Source organism: Siniperca chuatsi, linkage group LG11 (genome assembly GCF_020085105.1).
Source record: "Siniperca chuatsi isolate FFG_IHB_CAS linkage group LG11, ASM2008510v1, whole genome shotgun sequence".
NCBI lineage: Eukaryota > Metazoa > Chordata > Actinopteri > Centrarchiformes > Sinipercidae > Siniperca > Siniperca chuatsi.
Window position 1 is genome coordinate 24,193,973 of NC_058052.1, and position 20,644 is coordinate 24,214,616.

Here is a 20,644-nt window from a genome sequence, read left to right on the forward strand (position 1 = left end):
TTCACAAAGAATGAATTGCGGCCGCTGATAGCACCATGAATTGTGCATCATTTGCAACCACTATCTGCGCCGTCTCAAGGGCCGATTCACAAAAGATATTGCGCAAATATGCTCATAAAGTTTTGCAGCTGAGGTGCCGCAACTGTGCGATCTCCCTCATGCCTCTGGGCGCATGAGAGCTGTTTTCACTCCTACTCAGCAATGCTGGACTTTTACGGTGCAAATTTTGCGCCAAATGTATGCATATTACCAAATTTACATACCTGCAAATAGCACCAGAGCACTGAGACGCTATTTGCCTGGCAGCGCAGTTAGGGGTGCAGTTCACCCTTTGCGAGTGCTTTGAGAATTATCCGGATCCTTTTTGTTGTATTTATGCAGGTTTAGCGGCCGCAATCCTTTTGTGAATTTGCCCCTCAGTGTCCCAGGCTGAAAATATCTGTAATTTTACAGCATTTAGTGGCACTTTCCTCCCAGGTGTTTTTTTTCCTTTTAATGAACTCCTTCTCAGCTCTACCTTTTCTCTTTCTCTCGTTCTCGCTTTCTCCCGTGCTGTCCATTTTTTCTGCTCACTTTTTCACACACGCATTTTTTTCTGCACAATATTGGAATTCTCCCGGTGCTCCTGATGGCCAATCCGGGTCTGCTGAGATCCGTGCCACAGTTTCTTCCACATACTTTCACTAGGAGGCACAAAAGTCAGAAATTTTTAAATCCTACACATAGGGGCTTTAATTTGTGATTCAAATAATTTACTCAAGTTGTAAAAATAGCAGACCAATTGTTTAAATAAAGCCTTCATAATGGGAAAAACATGCATCTTGTATTTCAGTGATCAGTAATTGATCAAGAATGTGCCTGACGAACAGTTAAGGAATTTTAGTAAAATTTGCATCCTTAACAATGGTCTCTCCTGGATTAAAACACAGGTTAATAGTGCAACAAGACTACTGCAGAGTGTTTGAAGGAAGCAAAAATAGCTCTGTATTTCCCTTAAACAGATATGTGTTGCTTCCGAGAGTCCCTGCTCATTTTGCTGGTAAATTAACTCTGAATGAGGCGGCTCCTCAGAGAATGACTACAGAGGATGAGGAGCTTTAGCAGCAGCTGGAGGAGACGAAAACGACCAGGGTTTTTTAATTGATTCAGTGATTTCCACAGAGAATAGCTGGGGATTTGAGAATTAAACCGGTTTTAGTTTTTTACATCACTTCATTTTGTTAAATTGTGGATTCCTTCTGAGGTGTATGAATTTGATTTATTGGTCATCTAATTCAATTCTAAACTAATTCAATTAAAATTTTGAGTTGAGAATTAATAAGGCATAGTAACCTGTGAGGTATTATTGTTAGTAAGAAATCTGACAAGGAATTACAAAAGCTAATGAGCTAAACCCTCACCAATATTGTAATTTTGTATCAGGGAACACCCAAAGCCCCTAAAGCTACTACTTTGGAGGCAAATATTGTACTTTTCACTCAACTACATTTATCTGACAACATAAGTTACTAGTTACTTTGTCGATTCAAATTATTAATACAAAATATAATCTACCAGTAAATTATGATGTATTATTATAGATGGATCTACCCAGCAGTATAAAAAGTAGTTACAATTACATATGAATGCATCCATAGTTATAATCCAATTAAATAACAGAAATTAATCTAAAATGGGCCATTCTGCTTAATGAGTACTTTGAGTATATTTTGATGCTATACTTTTGTACTTTTACTTAAGTAAAATCTTAAATGCAGGACTTTTACATGTAAAAGTGAGTATTTCTTCACTGTGATACTGCTACTTTTACTTAAGTAATAGATCTGAGCACTTCTTCTGCTCCTGGTGTGTACACAGTGGCTTGTATATGCATGAATCAATAACACTTTTCTAACTACCTGGTTAATGCTGAAATGATGCTCGCAGAGTATTAAATGTGTGTTTCCATTTGACAGCATTTTATTTTCTTTGTTTGGGCCAGATAAGAAATGTACAAAAACCAGAACACATCTTCACTGCCCTTCCCTTTAGTTTCCGTCTTGTTTCATTACTTCTTCTACTATTTGCTTCTGTCTATTTCTTCCATGCAGATAAGTAACATGTTTTGCCATTCAGATGCATCTGGACGTACTTTAGAAGCATCTGATCCTCCTTAACGCAGATCAAACTCAGATTGGTAAACAGACAGAGCAGGTTGACTGAAGTGAAAGAACACAGCAGGTGTGTTTGCTCACAGCTTTTGCCGTCAAACACACCAAGGAAACAGCAACCTGCAGGCTGTGCTTCCTACAGTCTCCCAGGTGGTGAAAATCATTCAGATCCTCTGTTGTGTCGAAGATAAAGACATCACAGCGCTTCCATCTGATTGTTGTCTCAGGTACGAGTGTAAACCAGCCAACCCTTCCTGCCAGAATGTGCCAAAAACAGAGGTATGTTTTCTTAAAGCCCCTGTATCAGCACATATGTTTTTTTTCCTAACGTACTTGTCAATTCTTCTGGTGACAAGCCAACCTTTGGCGAAGTGTGTGATGCACTTAACTAAAACACCTGCAACATATGTACCTAAAAACAGAGCAGAAAAGAGACAATAACCACTGTACTCTTCTGTCTGTCTGTTTATCCGTTATTCACCCTGAGGTGTCTGTCAGTTTGTGTGAATCCAACTGAGACTAGTCTTTGATGTTGTGTTCTGTGTGTCCTGCAGGGAAGTGAATCATGAGGTGAGCAGTGGTGCTGCAACACATCAGAACAGAAACAAAGGGGAGCTTCCTTTCACAGCTTATTTTATCTGCACAACTGGCTAAAACACTGGGGGTTAAAATAAAAAGAGCGAGAAGAAAAGAGGATACGAACGCAGCGATAAATTATTGATGTTAAACTGCTAAATTTTATATATGAATACTGGGGGGTATAGCTGAGGGAGAGATGGAATAGCCTAGCTGACATGTCACAGGCCTAAGGGAATGGATGCTACTTTTGAACAGTAACATCCAGTCCCTTGATGATCAGTCAAGAATATTATGATAATCTTTTATTTACCTTAATCTAGAAAACCTTAACTTCAGTATATTCTCTTTAAACACAGTGTGCCATGGCAGCATCCTGGGTTTAGAAACAGAAAAACCTGATTGAAGAACAGCTACCACTGAAGTGTGTTTGGGCAATGCATGTGCACAACTCCAATCTGCACCAGTGTCTACAGAGGAAGGCCATAGTTGTTTTGGGTAGCGCGCAGGTATGAATGTGTGCATCTATATTCTATAAATATGGAGAGGGTTAGGGTAAAACTGGAAAAGTCTCGAAGTTAGGCAAATGAAAAAAATCAACACCCAGATCTTTTTGAGAAACACAACCCTGATATTCATTTGGATTATCACCTGTGCTGGAAACGACAGTCTACAGCATTACATCAGTTACAAGTTGGTGAGAGCAGTGAGTGTGTGTGGGCAGTTTAATCTGATTTAACTTTGACATGCTGCATCACAAGGCTCTCCGATGTCCTGCCAGTTTGAAAGACTTTTCATTCAAGAAATATTGTTTGTTTATATTTTTGTTTTATAACATTTTTGTTGTCATAAAACCAGCAGAGAGGAGGAGATGCTGCTTGGCTGCAGTTAGTGCAAGGATAGTGACAGACGTTTATGACAGTAAAATGTTGGATAAGAAGTTGTATAATTAACAACTTTGTGGCCTGCTGTTGTTAGCCCGCTAGCCATGCTAGATCCTGCAGTTTATGTTTACAATCCTGCCCTTGCTATTTCCTGCCCCCTCCTGCTTTTGGCCACACCACACGAGTAAGTTTTACCTAGTGGACTTTGGACAGTTGCAACCAAACAAACTGATCAACATTTCTGAGTTGAACAGTACGGGGAGAGTCCTCCACCATAGTGAATGTGCTGGTTTGTGTTGTACAATACCCCATCACACAGATTTTTTAACCAAAAAACATATATCAGCCACGACGATGGTTTGCAACAGTTACTGGTACTCACCTTCTCTCCGATTCAGCTTAGCAAAGCCTGGCCCATGGCTGCCAGACAACTGTGAGGAGCTTCTGAAGGACAATGGCAGTAGATTGGATACCAGTGGACTGTGACAAACCTCTGTGAATCACAGAACAGAAGGAACAGACAATTTAGAATCACAACATAATTCTCAGGAAACAAGATACCGCTGACCGCGGACTGTTGTGGTTCTTCCTTTCACCCTCAGTCGTCTCACAATAAGAATGCCCTCTTCGATTTCAGCGCGGAAAATTTAAATGTCTAACATTTATAGAACCTAATCCTTAATTATGAGTCCTTATATCAGCCTTTTGTAAATAGCTTTTTGACTATAATGACACCCTGCTCGATAAAAAATTAATTGTGTCACTGCCTGATGGAGCAGACACATTAATTAGACAAACTGGCCACTGAAGTGGATCAGCTCCCTTTGTTAATGGATGTTTCTTCTATCGCTGAGAGCCAAATATCTCCAAGAGCTGAGATATCTCTTGGTGAGATTATATTAATGAAGGATCTTGAGCTGTCTTAACTTTGTTTAGTTGAGATTTAATCTGACTTGGCCTCGCTGCTTTGATATTGAATTTCTGCCTGTAAAGGGAACTTACCCAGAAAGTTTGACTTTGCTCTCTCTTTCATGTGACTTTGATTTTATCTGGCTTTTTTATTCATTGTTGTGTGTTGTTTGCACAATGATATAATTGGGTAGTGCTACAATAACTTGCATGCTAACATTAAGATGGTCAAAGCATTATTCATTGAGTCTATGAAAACCTGACATAGTAACCAAAATTAGTAAAAGCTTGAGTACACAGATGTAGTTCTGAGTCTATGGCTCTGAAAGCTCCAAGTCAACATCTGTGCACTTCATCTCCAAATAAAAATGCATATTGTTGGCAGTTGGTGCAAGGGAACAACTCTGGCTACTAAAGAGAATATTTGATTATAAAATGCCAAGTCCATACTTGAAAGGTTTTCCCTATAGCTGTCTACAGAATATGAAAGCGAGTGAATGCAGAAAAACATCTTTTAAAGTTTGAAGCTTAGGCGTGTGCTTGATTCAGACCTGATCAATTTACTGCCTCTGTGCCTGTTATAACTGTTGTTTTACAATAAATCTTTGGGTGTCCCCATTTTTTCATTAGCCAATGTGCCATCTGATACATCAGCCTCTAAACATCCAGGTTTTTATTCACCTCCTATCCTTTGCATTCTTTGGTTGTAGAATTGTATATTAGACATCACAGACACTGAATGCAAGAACACATACAGTAAGGACCCAATGAACTGAAAAAAGTTTTAACATAACACAAGTAGCATCTCTTCTTGTAAACATTTTCATAGTGGCTTATTAAAGTACACTTTTACCAAAATCTGTCACAGTGTGAGATCTTGAAAGGGTTTGAACATACAGTATATTTTTGAAAAACAAACAGAATTTGTTCTAGTAAACCTGAAACATTTGGTTTGAATTTTAAGCAATTTACTAATCTTTGCCTGTAGCACGGGAACACAAAAAGCAAATTTGCTTTGTTATGACCAGCTCGAAGGGCCATGGCAAATTAAGGGAGACACAGACACAGGACTTTCACCCGGAAGACCAGGGTTTGTGTCCCGTGAAACCAAAAGTCAACGTTTTAAGTTATTCTTACTTAATTTAAGTTACGTACATAAGTTACGTAACCTACGTAAGTGACTTCACGTGACTTACATGTTTACGTCACGTGACTTACTGTGAGTTACTAATTTAACTTACTTATTTTAACTGAAACTGTGAGCTTTTCCTAATCCTAACCAAGTACCTTTGGCACCTAAACCTATAATCATGTTTGGTTACACAAACACTTACTCAGTAGGTAGCCAACTGCTGTAGCTCTGCTCTTGTGTCTCATAGTTTGTCTTTAACGATAGCTGCTGGTCTTGTTGTTGCTTCCACCCAAAACAGAATCCAAAACAAACCACACAGTCTGTTGTGAAATTCATTGTGCTGTTGGTTAGAGCTGTTGGCTCCATTTAGCTCTGACTTTAGGTAGGCTATTTTTAAGTACATCTAACATAGCAGTTTTTCACATTCACAGTTGGACAGTTTTAGCACACTTTTAACACACTGTAGAAGCATTTCAGAGGACTCAGTGTTAAGGCTGCTAAAGGACTGTTAGCGCGACAGACCTTGGCCTAAACATAGATATTGTGAATCATTATTCTTTCCCACCCTGTCAGCTCTCACATTCACAGCTCTGTGAGTTTGGGAGCACTATAAACTGGAAACCTCTCAGGACACTCAGTGCTCTGCACATCTATGACATGTGTTTCATCATTATTTACCATCACACTGAAATAGCACAGTATCCACAACATTCATGACTAAATCAAGCTGTTGAGCATCTTCCTCTACTTCAATAATAATAACAGCAATCAGGAGATTTACAGGTTCAGAGGTTTTTAAAGGTCCTGGACACTCATAGGTCAGTGCTGCTCTGTGTGCATATCTCACATTGATGTTATATTAAGCCATTGCATCTCTGAGCACAGTAATCTCACCAAGGCCTACTTGTGCCCTCTTTTTGCAAACCTGCACAACCTCAATCTACAGTTTGACCAAGAAGAGCCAAGGCTGCTTTTCCTTCTATTTAAATTTGTATATTTGTCTAAAAATGTGAGTAATGGACTTCTTCTGAATCTGTTTCAACTTTTAAATCTGAAGAAATGTAAACAGTAATCGAACTTATGCCCTTTTCTCTGCCACTAATGCATTAAAGTTTAAGGATAAAATGAGAAAGAGAGCGAGGGAGCTGAATGAATAGTGCATGCAATGTACATTTACATTAAATTTACATATTTGGTATTTATATGTCTTTTTTTATCCAGAGTGACATTCTGAGTGCCTGAAAGCACTCTGAACAAAGCCCTCCTCCCTTGCTCAAAGACAAATACTGGAGAATTTCCAGATATTGCAGTCATCTATTGTAGAAATAATAGTAATAATTATACAAGGATCTTTAATTAAGATTATGAAAGCTGTATAAGCATTGCCATGGGTGGAAAAACAATAACTGATATAATTAAGCAGTGAATATTTCCTCCCACTCCTCAAGACCTTTGTAATCCCAGGAGAATATGCACATCTTGTGCTGTGATGTGTTGTGTTCAGTTAAATTTCATTTCTTCACATTTTTTTGAAAATAGAAGGGTAGAGGAGCAGTGACTTGTTTAGCCTGACATTACAGTACTAATTATTATTTAATTTGGAATTGATGAAGAGAATACTGAAAACTTGTTAGTCAGAGAAACCTTTTCTGCACCACCTTGATTCTTGAGACATCAGTTGGCTGACAATGATGGGTTCACTAATTTGACTTGGTGTGATCTGTGGAGTTGTATTTCGTCAGACTGGTGTGAGTTTTCTGCTCTGGCCTGTCCGCCTTCCTCCCAGCACGCCTTTCTGGCTGGAAAAAGGAGCCTGTCTGTCAAACAGCTACTGAGCTGTGAGGATCAGCACATCCAAGGCCTGGATGCTGAAAAACAATGCTCCTAGCCCTTCATCTTCCACACGCCTGGCATGCTGGTATTTTTTGTGACTCTAGCCTTCTGAAGCATATCCAGTCAGAAAATGCCAGTCAGTAGTTCAATATACTGTTTGTGTAAAATAAGCAGTGTGTATACAGTACTTACACACTGGGAAGTATATTAAGGTATATATATAAAAGCTAATTATACAATTTGGTATTTTTCTAGAAATTGTGAATGTGTAGGCATGGCAACAGTGGAACATAAGTGTTGGTGAACACATGTACAATACCGGCTAATCCGGCTAAAAAAAACAAACAATACTATTGAGTTAAAACTGCATTATTTAACAACAGTGCATCGAGAACATTAGACAAATCTAAAAATTTCCATAATCTGACATGCAGATTTGAGACAATTTCCTTTCCCTGGATCCAAACACACAAAAAGAACACATTGCAAAGCTAATAACACTCAAGAGCAAGAGTAAAAAAACATTACAAGCTCAAATTCCTCATTATCTCCCCCTCGATCTGTGCTACACAGATTAAAAATCCACTAGGTTTCTACTCTTGAGCAGAAACTGTTTGTAGTTTCCTCCCCTGGTGGGTGGCCTGACCCTCTGTATGGGGGAGAATTTTAACACTGTAAAAGTCTCTGCGTTTCATGCAGGAAATTGTAAGCAACAGCGGAGTGAGAAGTCTTTCCTGTTGGTGCTGCTCTTATGTTCACTGATGCATGTCCTAAGTGTACTCACTGCCTCACCCACATATCATTTAGGACAAGGACATTGAAAAACATAAGTAGCACCTTGGGAAGCACAAGCAGTGAGGGATTTCTGTTTAACCACCTTACTAGTTTATAGAATCACTAAGTTTGTGGCAGCATGTCAAGATTATACTTGAAGCCACTTCAAAAACACTTTTTCCTGCTGTTTTCCGACATTAACCCATACACTTTACAGATTATACTCTTTTGATTACCAAAAGAGCAGTGCTGCAAGTCCTTTTTGCTCTGAATTTGCCAGGTTTAACTCTCATCCCATCTATACAGGCAGAAAACTGAAAGCCCCACAGCAGTGTTGGAGAGGTTAGAGAATCTGGCTCGTGAAGAAAAAATTACAGACTCTAATCGCCGACCTGGCAGGAAAAATACTAATGACATTGTGCCCTTGAACAAGGGATTTTCAGGATTAGTGCATTGGTGGAAGAACTTGTTGTTGGTCCCTGTTCAATATTCATAATTGAAAACAATTAAAACACTGAATCCAATGCCTTACCAGTTAGAATGTCATTAACTAGTAGCTGGTGGCTACTAGTTAATGATATGAACATGATGAAGAACATGATTTTTTGTCACAGCAGGTGACTTATTCTCATTACTTTTTGTCATTTGGGCAACGACAGAAAAAGTCTTCAGGCTCTTCCATTTAGCCAAATCACAGGAAAAACTAATGTTCACCCATCAGTGAGAAAAAAAATCGCATTTTAAAAGTGAGAGTTGAACAGGCACATGGAGGCAAAGACATTTCAAAAACACTGCAACACTGCATTGCACCAACATTAGAACTACACAATATTTAAGTGAAAACAACAGTACGATGAGGACTGCACCTCTTTACCCATGCTGTTGAGGCCAGCTGGCCTTTGTACCATCCAGGTTTTGTACAAAACATGCCACAAGCACTCATTTAGCCTTCACCGGCACTGCAGTGGCTTAAATTATACATAAACATCAAAGACAGAAGGTGTGTGTGTGTGTCTGTGGTGCAGGTCAGTGACACGTGACCACCTCATTTCACTGCCACACACTGGTGCTGCAGTCATACTACATTATGGCTTCGTGTTACAGCCTTTGTCCCGAGGAAACGTTACAACAAAATCACCTGTTGAACAGTTCTGCACTGATAATCAACACCTCCTTCTTCTGTTACTCGATTGATTCCCCAGGCAGTAATTCACAGTTAGATCAGCGCGCAGACTAAGCTACTGATCAGCACCTCTGGAGTTGGCTGGCGTTCAGCATCACACACAAGCACATTTCAGAAGAGACCTGCTGAAACAGGCGACTGAACCCAGAGTTTCTGTTTGAAGTACAGATTCCTAAACTTCACACTGCTGCCTCTAATTTACACCCAGAGCTGGTCTTTTGGTTCAACGTCCCCTGCACCAACATGGGAACATAAATATAAATAAAAATTAAAATCTGCTTCACCGATGTCCAACTTTAAATAAAATACTGTACAACTGGTACATTCCCTGAATGTGGATGTTTTCTTTGGTGGATCAGCATGTAAAAAGTAAACCAATGACCACATAGTTTGTGATTTATTAGAAATCATGCCACTACTCCAAGAAACAGCCTATATCTGAATTACTGTATAAGCTATTATGTAAGACTCTGGCTGTAGTTAGTGTTACAGTTTGTTTGAGCTCAGCATAACATTTTTGTAAATATGCAAAGCTTTGCTTATGCATATTTAACAACACCTCCCTCTGTGGAGCAGAGAGAAATGTACATGGATGCAGTGACACTTTTCTTGAAATAATTATGAAGTACAGTTCAGTTTTTGGAGAAGTATTACAGTATGAAGTTGTTGAAAAATCCTTTAAGCATTTAACATGAACTAAATTAGGTTCCATAGTCCCACACAACCCAGACGATCAGACTGTGAATGAGTTGAGACTGTGTATGGTTCGTCATCATAGTTTTCATGGTTTTTCTGACATGCATGATGTGAAGAATTACATGTATACTGTATTTCTTAATATTGCATTCTGGGAGGGGAACCTTTGAAGCGTAATCATCTCAGCGAGTGCATGTGCAGCCATGGCTGTCAGTGCTTTAACAGATTTTATGATCATTACAAACTCTGGTGTTTTCTCCTATGATACAGAGAAGGATGAGAATCACAACAAAAAACTATTTAAATGATATGAGTCATGATTAACAAAACCAATATTATCAATCTATTGGGGCCACAGCAGGTACAAGTTTTCTCAACTGTGACCTGTAGATTTGTCATTGAATCCCTGCCAGCTGCAGGGCTTCTGTTCTGTAAGTGACCCTGACCTGAAGTACTGTAAAGATGAGGTGAACGTTTCAGAAATACTCTACTACTGGAGGAACTGCAGGTGTGCTCTCCTCATTCTGCGCTCTCTCTTCATTAACTGAGTCATTAAATTGATCTCTGTTGCATCTTAAAGTTTTGGCTTTGCCACAGCTCATAATCATCATCATATTCTTCTTCATTATCTACTCCATCTACTTCTTTTTCATCGTTATCATTACTATCATCATCATCATCATCATATTCTTTTTCTGCTTTCTCTTTATCCTCTTTTCCATCATCTTCAACATCTTCTTTATCAACATCATCATTATCATCCTATTCTTCTTAATCATCTACTTCCTCTTCCTCATCATCGTCATCATCATCTTGTTCTTTTTCTTTATCATCGTCACTAAGTTACATCATCTTCATCTTCTTCTCTTCGTCTTCTTCTTCATCATCACTGTCATCATCTTCTTCTACTTCTTTACCATCACATTATCTTCTTTATTATCATCATCATAAACTTATTTTCTTCATCATTTTGTTTATCATCGTCTCCTTCTTTACCATCATCATCATCATCATCATATTAATGTTCTTTTTTCTTCTTCATAATCATCATCATCACCATATTAATCTTCTTTTTCTTTTTTCTTCATCATCTTAATGTCATCATCAACGGAACAGTTGTGCTTCATCATCATCATGTTTATCATCATTAAAATCTTCATCTTCCTCTTTTTTCTCTTTTTTCTTCATCTTGATCATCCTCGTCTTCATTGCCTTCATCCGCATAATCATCATGTTAATCTTCATTTGCATCGCCTCTTTCTTCTTCATCATCAACTTCATCATCATATTGTTCTTTATCATCTACTCCATCTACTTCTTCTTTGTCATCATCATCATATTCTTTATCTGCTTCCTCTTTATTCTCTTTTCCATCGTCTTCATCATCTTCTTTATCAACATCATCATTTTCATCCTATTCTTCTTAATCATCTACTTCCTCTTCTTCATCTTCATTGTCATCATCATCATCTTTTTCTACTTCTTTATCATCATCATTAACATCGTCTTCATCATCACTGTCATCTTCTTCTTATACTTCTTTTTTATCATCATTAACATCATCTTCATCTTCTTCTCTTCTTCTTTGTCTTCATCATCTTCATCATTACTGTCATCATCTCCTTCCAATAGAGGCCAGTCGGTGAAGTTACAGTAATGATTTATCTATAACTTTAAGCATTTTAATGTCACTTTGATATCACTGAATGAATCATGTCATTTCAATTCTTTGGGAGATCAGAGGTTGGATCCAATATCAGATAAGCATTCCTGTAGCTCGTAGGGATTCTCATGCTGTGCTCAAGAAAACTTCAACATGGAGGATGCTTTCCGCCATGACGGTTTGAATCCTTAAAGCTGAAGTGCTGTTTCTCTACTCACTACTGCACCTACAGCCAGTGTTGCTTTTATTCAGTCCAAACCAGGACCCACTGTGATGCAGAGTGACAGAGTACCATGACCTTAGCAGAGTCTGACAGATTCTTGGACCAACTACAAGTCATCTGAGATGATGACAGGGCCATGTGATGAATGAGTGAGTGTTTAGGGAGTCAGAGCTCCAGTGGGACTGGCCTTCAGCAAATATCAATGTGTCACAAACTCAGATGGATGGACTGCAGGCCTGAGTTTTATCACTTAGCTACTTGTACCTGGGTTAATAAATCTAGATTCCTGACTGACGGTTACAAGTTTACCCCGACGGCTGCTACTGCCATAATGTAGCCTTGACTTCATCAGATCGCATTCATGGCTCCCCTTCTCTGAACACACATTTTCATAAATGACAGTAAAGAAGAAATACGAGACAGGCTTTCTCCTCAGCTTCCTCTCACTTTTCTCAGCTCCACTCTCACAAACTCCAGTGTCTCATGAATCATAAAGGACAGTGAGGTCTTGCAGGGAAATGCACATAACATTCACACTAATTAGATTAGATTCACAGGTTTATGTTCCTGTCAAGACATCCTCCTTGAAAAATCTTAAATGCTTAAATGCTGACATTCTGGTTGAAAGGGGCAGCACAGAGAAATTTTCTTTCAGCTCCATTTCCAAAATTAGTAATGGTGATTTAAATAAATCTGGAGTCTGGAGGAAAAACAGGACACATTTACTGACCTTTCACATCAACAAACAGCCAACACAGTCTGATGAGCCAAACATTAACCTGCATCATGATTATCACATGTTCAGCAGGAACATCCTGTCATTAATAAACCAATTCTGTCTGTATCTATTTTACATCTCTTATTCATTGCACAACGCAGGCAGCATTTTAAACATACATATTCTGTGAAGTCAAGCCCAACTTGAAATTAACCTGAAGCCCTATAGAAGAAGACTCAGATGTCATAATAAAGTTTCAACTAAACCAAATTAAAGCTTCATGATTATGGGGATGGATTTTTCTTTGTGGCTGAACAAACTAGACAAGTATAAATGACATCAAATCTGAAGGGAGTGAAACAAGCCCTGATATTTGGAGCTCTGCTTTCTGTGTGCAGACACCACCAGAGAAAGATAGAATCTAGATTATTGGCATTTAATAATTACACACTCCCAATATTCCCTCAGAGTCTCCCAAATCTGATGCAGGCTGATTTCTGCAAGACTGCAGGTTCAAGTTAAACTCATCACATCATTACCATCATACCATTATTATCATTGATTCGTCCCTTCCTACAAGGGGCACAGACCACACAGCTGCAGGACAGTGCAGCTGGAGCTGGTGGGGAATCAGAGTTCAAGAACACTTCAGCAGGTAAAAGCTTGAGCCTGGATTTCTCTGCTCACTTACTCGTAGATAAGATCTCTTCTCACTCTGTGATTTCTGCCAAGGTGCTCCTGACCAGGCCACAAAAATGCTGGTCATGAAATTTTATAAAATGAGAGCTTGATGTCTTGAAATGCACTGTGCTCCATTCATGAAAAGTGAGTGAAATACGCTCCCCCTTCATGAAAGGATAACAGAGACAGACAGCAGTTTTACGTTGTCTTCAGCTCCTGCAACCAATGTTCATCTCATGAAAAGAACAAAAAGAGCAAAAGTTTTTCTTTTGTTAATGTGACAAAAACCTTTATTGTCACTGAAATTGGCTTAGTTGGCAAACATTATGTATATAGTATCCTATTTTCTTTAAGTTACTTATCTATACTATGCTTCTATTCTCATACTTCTGCTGCTCTGGCACTTCAATTTCCCTGCATGCGATCAATGTGTATCTTATTTTAAGTGTTAGCTGCCATAGAAGGACTCCAACCATAATCATAACTTTAACCACACAACAATGTGTTTATAATGGGCAGCTTTTCAATATTATGCCATTTAAAAATGTAGTAAAAATATGCTGAATAATCAAACACACCAGAATCTACAGCTCAACATCCATCATAAGCCTACAATTCCCACCTTTAGACAGCTTTGGGACAAACCAGCTGACTCTAAACTGAACAACACTTCCTCTGTCTCTTCTCTCTCTGGATGCAGCACCCACTGACACATTAGTTTTAACTTGAGAACCTTATTCCTTGGAGACTGGTGACTGTGAGTGGTGAGTCATTTGTTATCTGAACACAACATGTGCACACACAGGCACACTAACCACATTTGTAGGCATTATGTGCACACACACACACACACACACGCACACGCACACACACACTAATGTGGTGCTGCTTAGCATTCCCTTGCTCTCCTCACATCATGTTCACATGTGGCTCCTCCTTATCTCAGGATACACACACTCACACACAAATATGCACACACCCAAGCACACGTTATTTACTGTCCAAGTCATGCATTTAACTTAGAGACCTGCCCTGACTAACTAATGTACAACTAAATGAGCATAATGGTTTTTGAAATTTATGGAGAAGGAATGAAAAATGACAAAAGCAATGGTGACAATCTTACAGATACAACAGATGCAACATAGTTCTGCTGTTGTTGATAATCGAATAAGGAGGATTAATTCCTGAAATGTGTCATTTAGTTCAGTAACGAAGTGCTAGGCAGACTATATCTGTAGGAAAAGGTTTCAAAAAATGAGTTGCAGTAACTGTTTCTACTTCACACCTGCAGTGAAAGGTTACAGACATTCGCATCCACATCCAATTAGCCTCTTAGCTTTCTGACTCTACCACTCTCCAGGTCTGCATCTAGTGCAAACATAAACACTTTCTAAACATAGAATATATGTAAGGCTTTTCTGTTGCCAAGTGCTGAAAGTTCTGGCTTGAAAGACTAATTCCCCACCTTTTGAGATTTCAGGATGCTCCCAATCCCCAGCCCCTCCCCACACCTTCATTATTAATAATACATGACTTGCTTTGTGATATATTGCCTCCTCTCCAGATGTTTCTGTTGAATATCAGCTCTAATTATCTAGTGTAGGTGTCTCTAATGTGATTCCTTGGTTCATAATGAGGTTATCAGCAAAGGCTCAGCCCATTTTGCAAATAGATTTTTATTTTTATTGCTATATATATTTGTATATTTTTATATTTTATATATGTATTGTTTTACCACTCCATCTAATTTTCATCAAACTTGGTACTTATATGGATAAACCCTTGTCAAAAAAATTTGTCATAATACATATAGTTGGTTGACAAATCCTGCACATTTTCTGCATCATCCTATAAAATTTGATGCCATTCCGGCTATAGGTGTAGCTGTAGCAACACGATGAATTATAATGGCCTTGAAGGTGGGGTATGCGATTCTGGAGAAATCCAATACCGTGACAAATACCATGATATAGAGCAAACAACGACAAGTCATTTAACGTTAGCTAGGTTGTGGGTTAGCAAACTGTCGCCACAGTTGCTGCTGCGAAGTTAAGATGCAGAGAGGACGAGACGTTTCCCAGAGCCAGCAAACCAGCTCCAGACAGCGATACTCACAACTTTCCTGCTACTGTAGCTAACATCACAACAACAGCATATCTTTGTAAACTAGAAAGTAAGCTGAATGTCCGTGGGCATGATTTGACGTTATCTGACACACAAATCGTGGCTGGAATGGTGTTGGTCCAAGCCATTTTGTTTATTTATTTACAGAGCCAGGGCTGTGTACAAACACCAGAGTTTTTTTCAGTGCACACACAGAAAGGACAGCTAGCGGACCGTGAGGAGATGTTCGCTGAATTTTACAAAAAGACGTGTATTGGATTAGAATCGCATACCCAACCTTTAATGCAATGGTCATGATTCTAAGTCACTAAGTCCTAATATACCCAAACTCTATTGATCCCAAACAAGAATATCAGTATTGGACAAAAAACTCGAAGACAGAAAACTCGAGAATACATTCAATCATAATGTTGTTTTTTACTTTCAATGACCAGCAATATATTTTCGTTGATTTATTTTCATACATTTTATGCATGGATATGTTTTCCAAATTATTGCGTCCTACAAAATCTCTGCATGGCCAATTGAGAATGGTACACAAGGTTAGGGAAAGATCGGTGGTTACGATTAATAAAAAGGCTAAAGTTTATTGCATGTCTGTGACGGGACACAAACTCCAGGCTCCTGCATGAAATGGCAGACGCGCTACATGCTCATTAGTGTTGTACCTATTATTTCTTTTCCTTTCTTGTGGATGCTCATGATAGACTTGTCAGCCATCAGAGGGCTCAAACATCATGTCACAGAATGGTCTCTCCATCCACTCCCCCAACTGCTTCCCCTAAATAAGTGCCCTCCTGCTTCAGTGCTGAGCAGGGTCACTGTGACCGGCTGCAGAAACACAAACATCTGCCCTCTCACGACAGTTTTACCTTCTTTGTTCACTCTGACAAATAGCTTGAGTCAGACCTCGCCTGTGGCACTGGCTCAGCACTAACACAAAGTCAAATAAAATGTAGAGACAGGTCTGCGCATAAGAGATTATTAAGTGGATGATGTACTTTATGTTTGCTCTCTATAGAGGGCAAAAAAAAGGTTTCAAGCACTACTTATTGATTTGAGACAGACAGCTGCATTTTTTTTTTGTTTTTTTTTGGTTATGGTTACTGAGTCCAAACCATTTCCTTCAGGGCAAATGAATCTCTTTATCTCCTTTATTTTACTCTTTCAAAGCCCATAATGTCAGTGTGTCTCTCTCCAGCAGCTGTTGTCTGTCAAGAAGAATATAAACTTGACTAGGTAATATCTACCATTTATCTGTCCGTCCCCACTCTGCCCACACTGATTTCCTTAGTGGTATTTGATTTCCTCGAATGTTTAATAAATCTTATTTGTCCAGGCATGTTGACTCAGAATGCATTTTAATACAACATCAGCCTCATGATAGATAAACATTTACCCCCTGACAGCCACTTTATTAGGCTGTGTTAGCAGTATTGTCTCTGGTATACCAGCGTTTGGCACATGCAAACAGCTCCTACATAAAATGATCTTTCTGTTGACATTTCCATAAACACAGATCAGGATCCCAGATGGAGCATAAATTATGTTATCGGATTTTGTGACTCAGGCCTTTTGGTAATGCTTTTCTTTTTTTAAAATTGCAGTTTACCAATGAACCGGTAACTCAGATTTTACAGATACAGCCTGTATTCTATGCCATGCCAAATCCCCACCAACCCTCTGTAAAGTTTAATATGCAGAAAAATTGAACACAAATATGAAATAATTTAACACTGGAAAAGGAGAGAGAAATTAAATGTTTTTAAAAAGGACAAAAAAAAGTTCCTGGGAGATTTTGAAACATCCCACCACAAAAGAGAATTTGGAGAAAAATCAAGTTGACAGACAAAAAGATAACGTGAAAACAAAATGATGCCCTGCTTCACATTCATGCATTCTTACTTCAGTGCAACCAAAGACTTTCTGTTTAGCTCCACTGGAGCAGGTGAGGCTTGAGTGCCTTGCTTAAGGGCAACGGTTTAATAGTCTGAGTGAGAGGAAAGTGTTTCTCATTCACTTTCCCCTCCCACATGTTTCCTACACTGACTGGAAATCTGGGCATAAAATGTATGAAAAGAAATGAATGAAAATACATTGCTGTGCATGTTAAAAATCTCAAAATTCAGATGCCTCTCTTAACAAAGAGATAAAATACCTGTATGAGCTCAGTAACTCCTACACTCTTTCTTGCTGCAGAAGGCAAAAGAGCTACACTTTTGATGAGTGTAAACTGATCAGAACTCAATAGATCCACAACCCCACATGTCATCTCCATTGTCACCCAAAATAAAAATCTCACTTTACTCACCTCCTCTTGTTGCCCCGTACAAACTGAAAAGTATCAGGGCGACCAGTGTAATAATTCCCTGGACTTTTTTACTCCAGAGATTCATGATGAAGAGGAAAGATGCTGCAGAAAAGCCCACCGGGTGAAGGAGGGAGATAGCCTTCCTCTCCTCTCCTCTTTACTCCACTCCTCTCCTCCTCCTCTACACTCTCACACTTTCCAGATCTCACTTCTGCGTCGCACTTCTGCGTCCACAGCACTCACCAACATCCGCCTGGCTCCACAGTGAAGACAGGAGAGGCAAGAGGCTACTTTCTGTTCGGCTGCACTCTGCGAAGTGAAGGGAAGGAAGAGAGAGAGGGAGAGAAACACAGGGAGAGAGACAGAGAGAGAGAGAGAGAGAGAGAGAGAGAGAGAGAGAGAGAGAGAGAGAGAGAGAGAGCTTGCACTACAGTCACTGCTCCAGTGAAAGGTAGTCATTAAAAGGACTTGAAGACCCTTTGCTCTGCCAAAATCCTTCAGCAGAAAACCCACTGCAGGCTACACTATTCTGCTCCAACAATGTTTGAGAAAGATCCATCTCAGGTCCCATTAGGCTCCGGGCTACTGTTCACAGTCTGTTTGTCATCATGTAATGTAGCAGTTCAGGTCCAGTGGTCACGGAAGGGATCCCCAGCACAGTGACTCAGTCACTGTAAAATCAATTGAAAATATCCCACTGAGAGAGGATACAGGAATTAATTTAGAACAAAATTAACAACATTTTAAACCCACCCTGGGAAATAAATCTATTGAAATTGGCTGTTATCTTGTTGAAATGTGTCTTCCTTTTTGTTTCCTTTATTTAAACAAGAAAAACTGAGATTACAATCTCTTTTCCAAGACCTGGCCAAAAAGCAGAATGAAACATTGTTGTGACATTAAATACAATACAGAAAACATAAACAGGCTAAGACACAGTCAAAGCACAAAAACAATGTGCAGTTAAGATGAGCATACAAGTATTTCAATTTTCAAAAACCATCCAAATTCACAAGAGTGCTATTTTCCAAGTACTTTAAAATTGACTTCAATAATAACCCCTAACAGTTTCTTCTGCACTTTGTTCCAAGTGTAAAGTGCAGTGTATTTAAAGAGTAACTTAACACCCCCTGAAATTTCTTATTTTTGTTGACATCCAGTGCTTTATCGTCTCACATTGCTGCTGTGATGTACAGGTGTACTCCGGGACCCTGTTATATCAGATATGATGTCGGGTGTGGTTACAGGTGGTTACACCCTTCTAAGAGGTCAAACGGATTTGAAACTTTCAGAGACTCTCTTCCTCTCATGATGAACAACAACATCAGTCATTTCAGCCAGTGCCCTGAAACGACATATGTTTATGTTCAAGAGACAAAGCTCTCTAGCAGCCGGCGTGGATGGACGGGCCAACAAAACGTCAGACTTTAACACGGGAGACTGTTGTTTGTTTCCCGTTTCCAACCAGCACTCAAACAAACCACAGATTTTGTCATTTAATCTGGAGAACTTTCAAGGGCAGTGAAACACTGGTGTTAAGTAACTTAACTCCATCCTTACCAACATCTGAACATCATGAGAGTGCAGGCACTCTCTCTGGTTTTGGTTTCAAAACATAAATGTGCACAGGTGAGGAAGGACACAGCAATACATCTGTCCAACCAAACTTTATAACTAAAGTTATTAAGTGGGATGTTGAAGAAGCCTTTAATATTGCATGGCTGACACCAACGTGTTTCGACTAAAAGCCTTCGTCAGGGTGTAAAAGTAAAACACAAAAAGACTTATTTTTATGATTTGATCTATACACGATCAGGAAGAGATGTCTGTAATGAATAGCGATTTAATGTATTGGGTTTCAAAATACCTCCTAATTAATCTCCTGTGTGATTCCTGTAGCCTCACCTTCCTCTTTAAGTCCATACACACACCTTTAACTTATCTGTGACATCACCCTGTGGCCTTTAAGTGTCTGTGTTTGCATTTTACTTCAACACCCTAATGAAGGCTTTCAAATGAAACAAGTTGGTATCAGTTATGCCATATGAAAGGCTTTTTATTATTCTCAGGACTGTTTCCTTCTTCATAATTGGACCTTGACTCTAAAGAGCAACTTTGCTTGCTGAGTCTGACTTTTTAAGAACACTTTCTTATCTTGTGTTTAGTGGTGCACCCCAGCTTCTTCCTTTTTTGAGTGGCTTTATAGCATAGAATAGTTTTTGCCATACCACTCTATGAATATTGTCATAAAATTTTTGTTTATTCAAAACATTCATAGGAAAGAAAAAAAGGATAATACAGAATATGCAAAATTCTTTGGTATCCATTACTTACTGATTATTTTGCTGACTTGCCGATAACTTGTCCCATTGTCTCATGTTGCCAGATGATCTGCTTTGCATGACCATTTAAACAATTTCTAGTGACAACTTATTTGGATTAATACTATTACTTGTTAATATTTTACTTTGTCTTATTGCTTTGCATGGCTAATGTGTGGTTAGTAACAGTATTGCTCATTTGTGTTCTGTTGCTCTATACTGCTTCTTCCTGTTGTTTTGCATGATTTGTGCACTGACCTGTGCATGCTGATTTTGTTGCTTTTGTGGTCATGTGGGCGGCTTATTGTCTTGAAATTTAGCTTGATGGCTAGCACTGGCACATTTACAGAAATATTAATTGATGTGCATTGTCATTATAACTAAAGAAATTAGATTAAATTCAACATTTATGGACATTTAAGTCTAAAAGTTTCAGTTATTTCTTATTGATATGGGTATAGTC

The 20,644-nt window shown here is 38.9% G+C and overlaps 1 protein-coding gene across 1 annotated transcript in view; it reads right to left on the reverse strand.

Annotated features, from left to right (window-relative positions):
• LOC122884714 (contactin-associated protein-like 4) overlaps positions 1-18,157 on the reverse strand; it is a 68,855-nt gene extending 50,698 nt beyond the window's left edge. The window contains exons 1-2 of the mRNA XM_044214988.1: positions 17,861-18,157; positions 3,993-4,103 (exon numbers count right to left, since the gene is read on the reverse strand). Coding sequence (XP_044070923.1) covers positions 3,993-4,103; positions 17,861-17,945 — 196 coding nt within the window. The 5' untranslated portion in view covers positions 17,946-18,157. The remainder of the gene's footprint in view (positions 1-3,992; positions 4,104-17,860) is intronic.
• Positions 18,158-20,644: the final 2,487 nt, after the last annotated feature.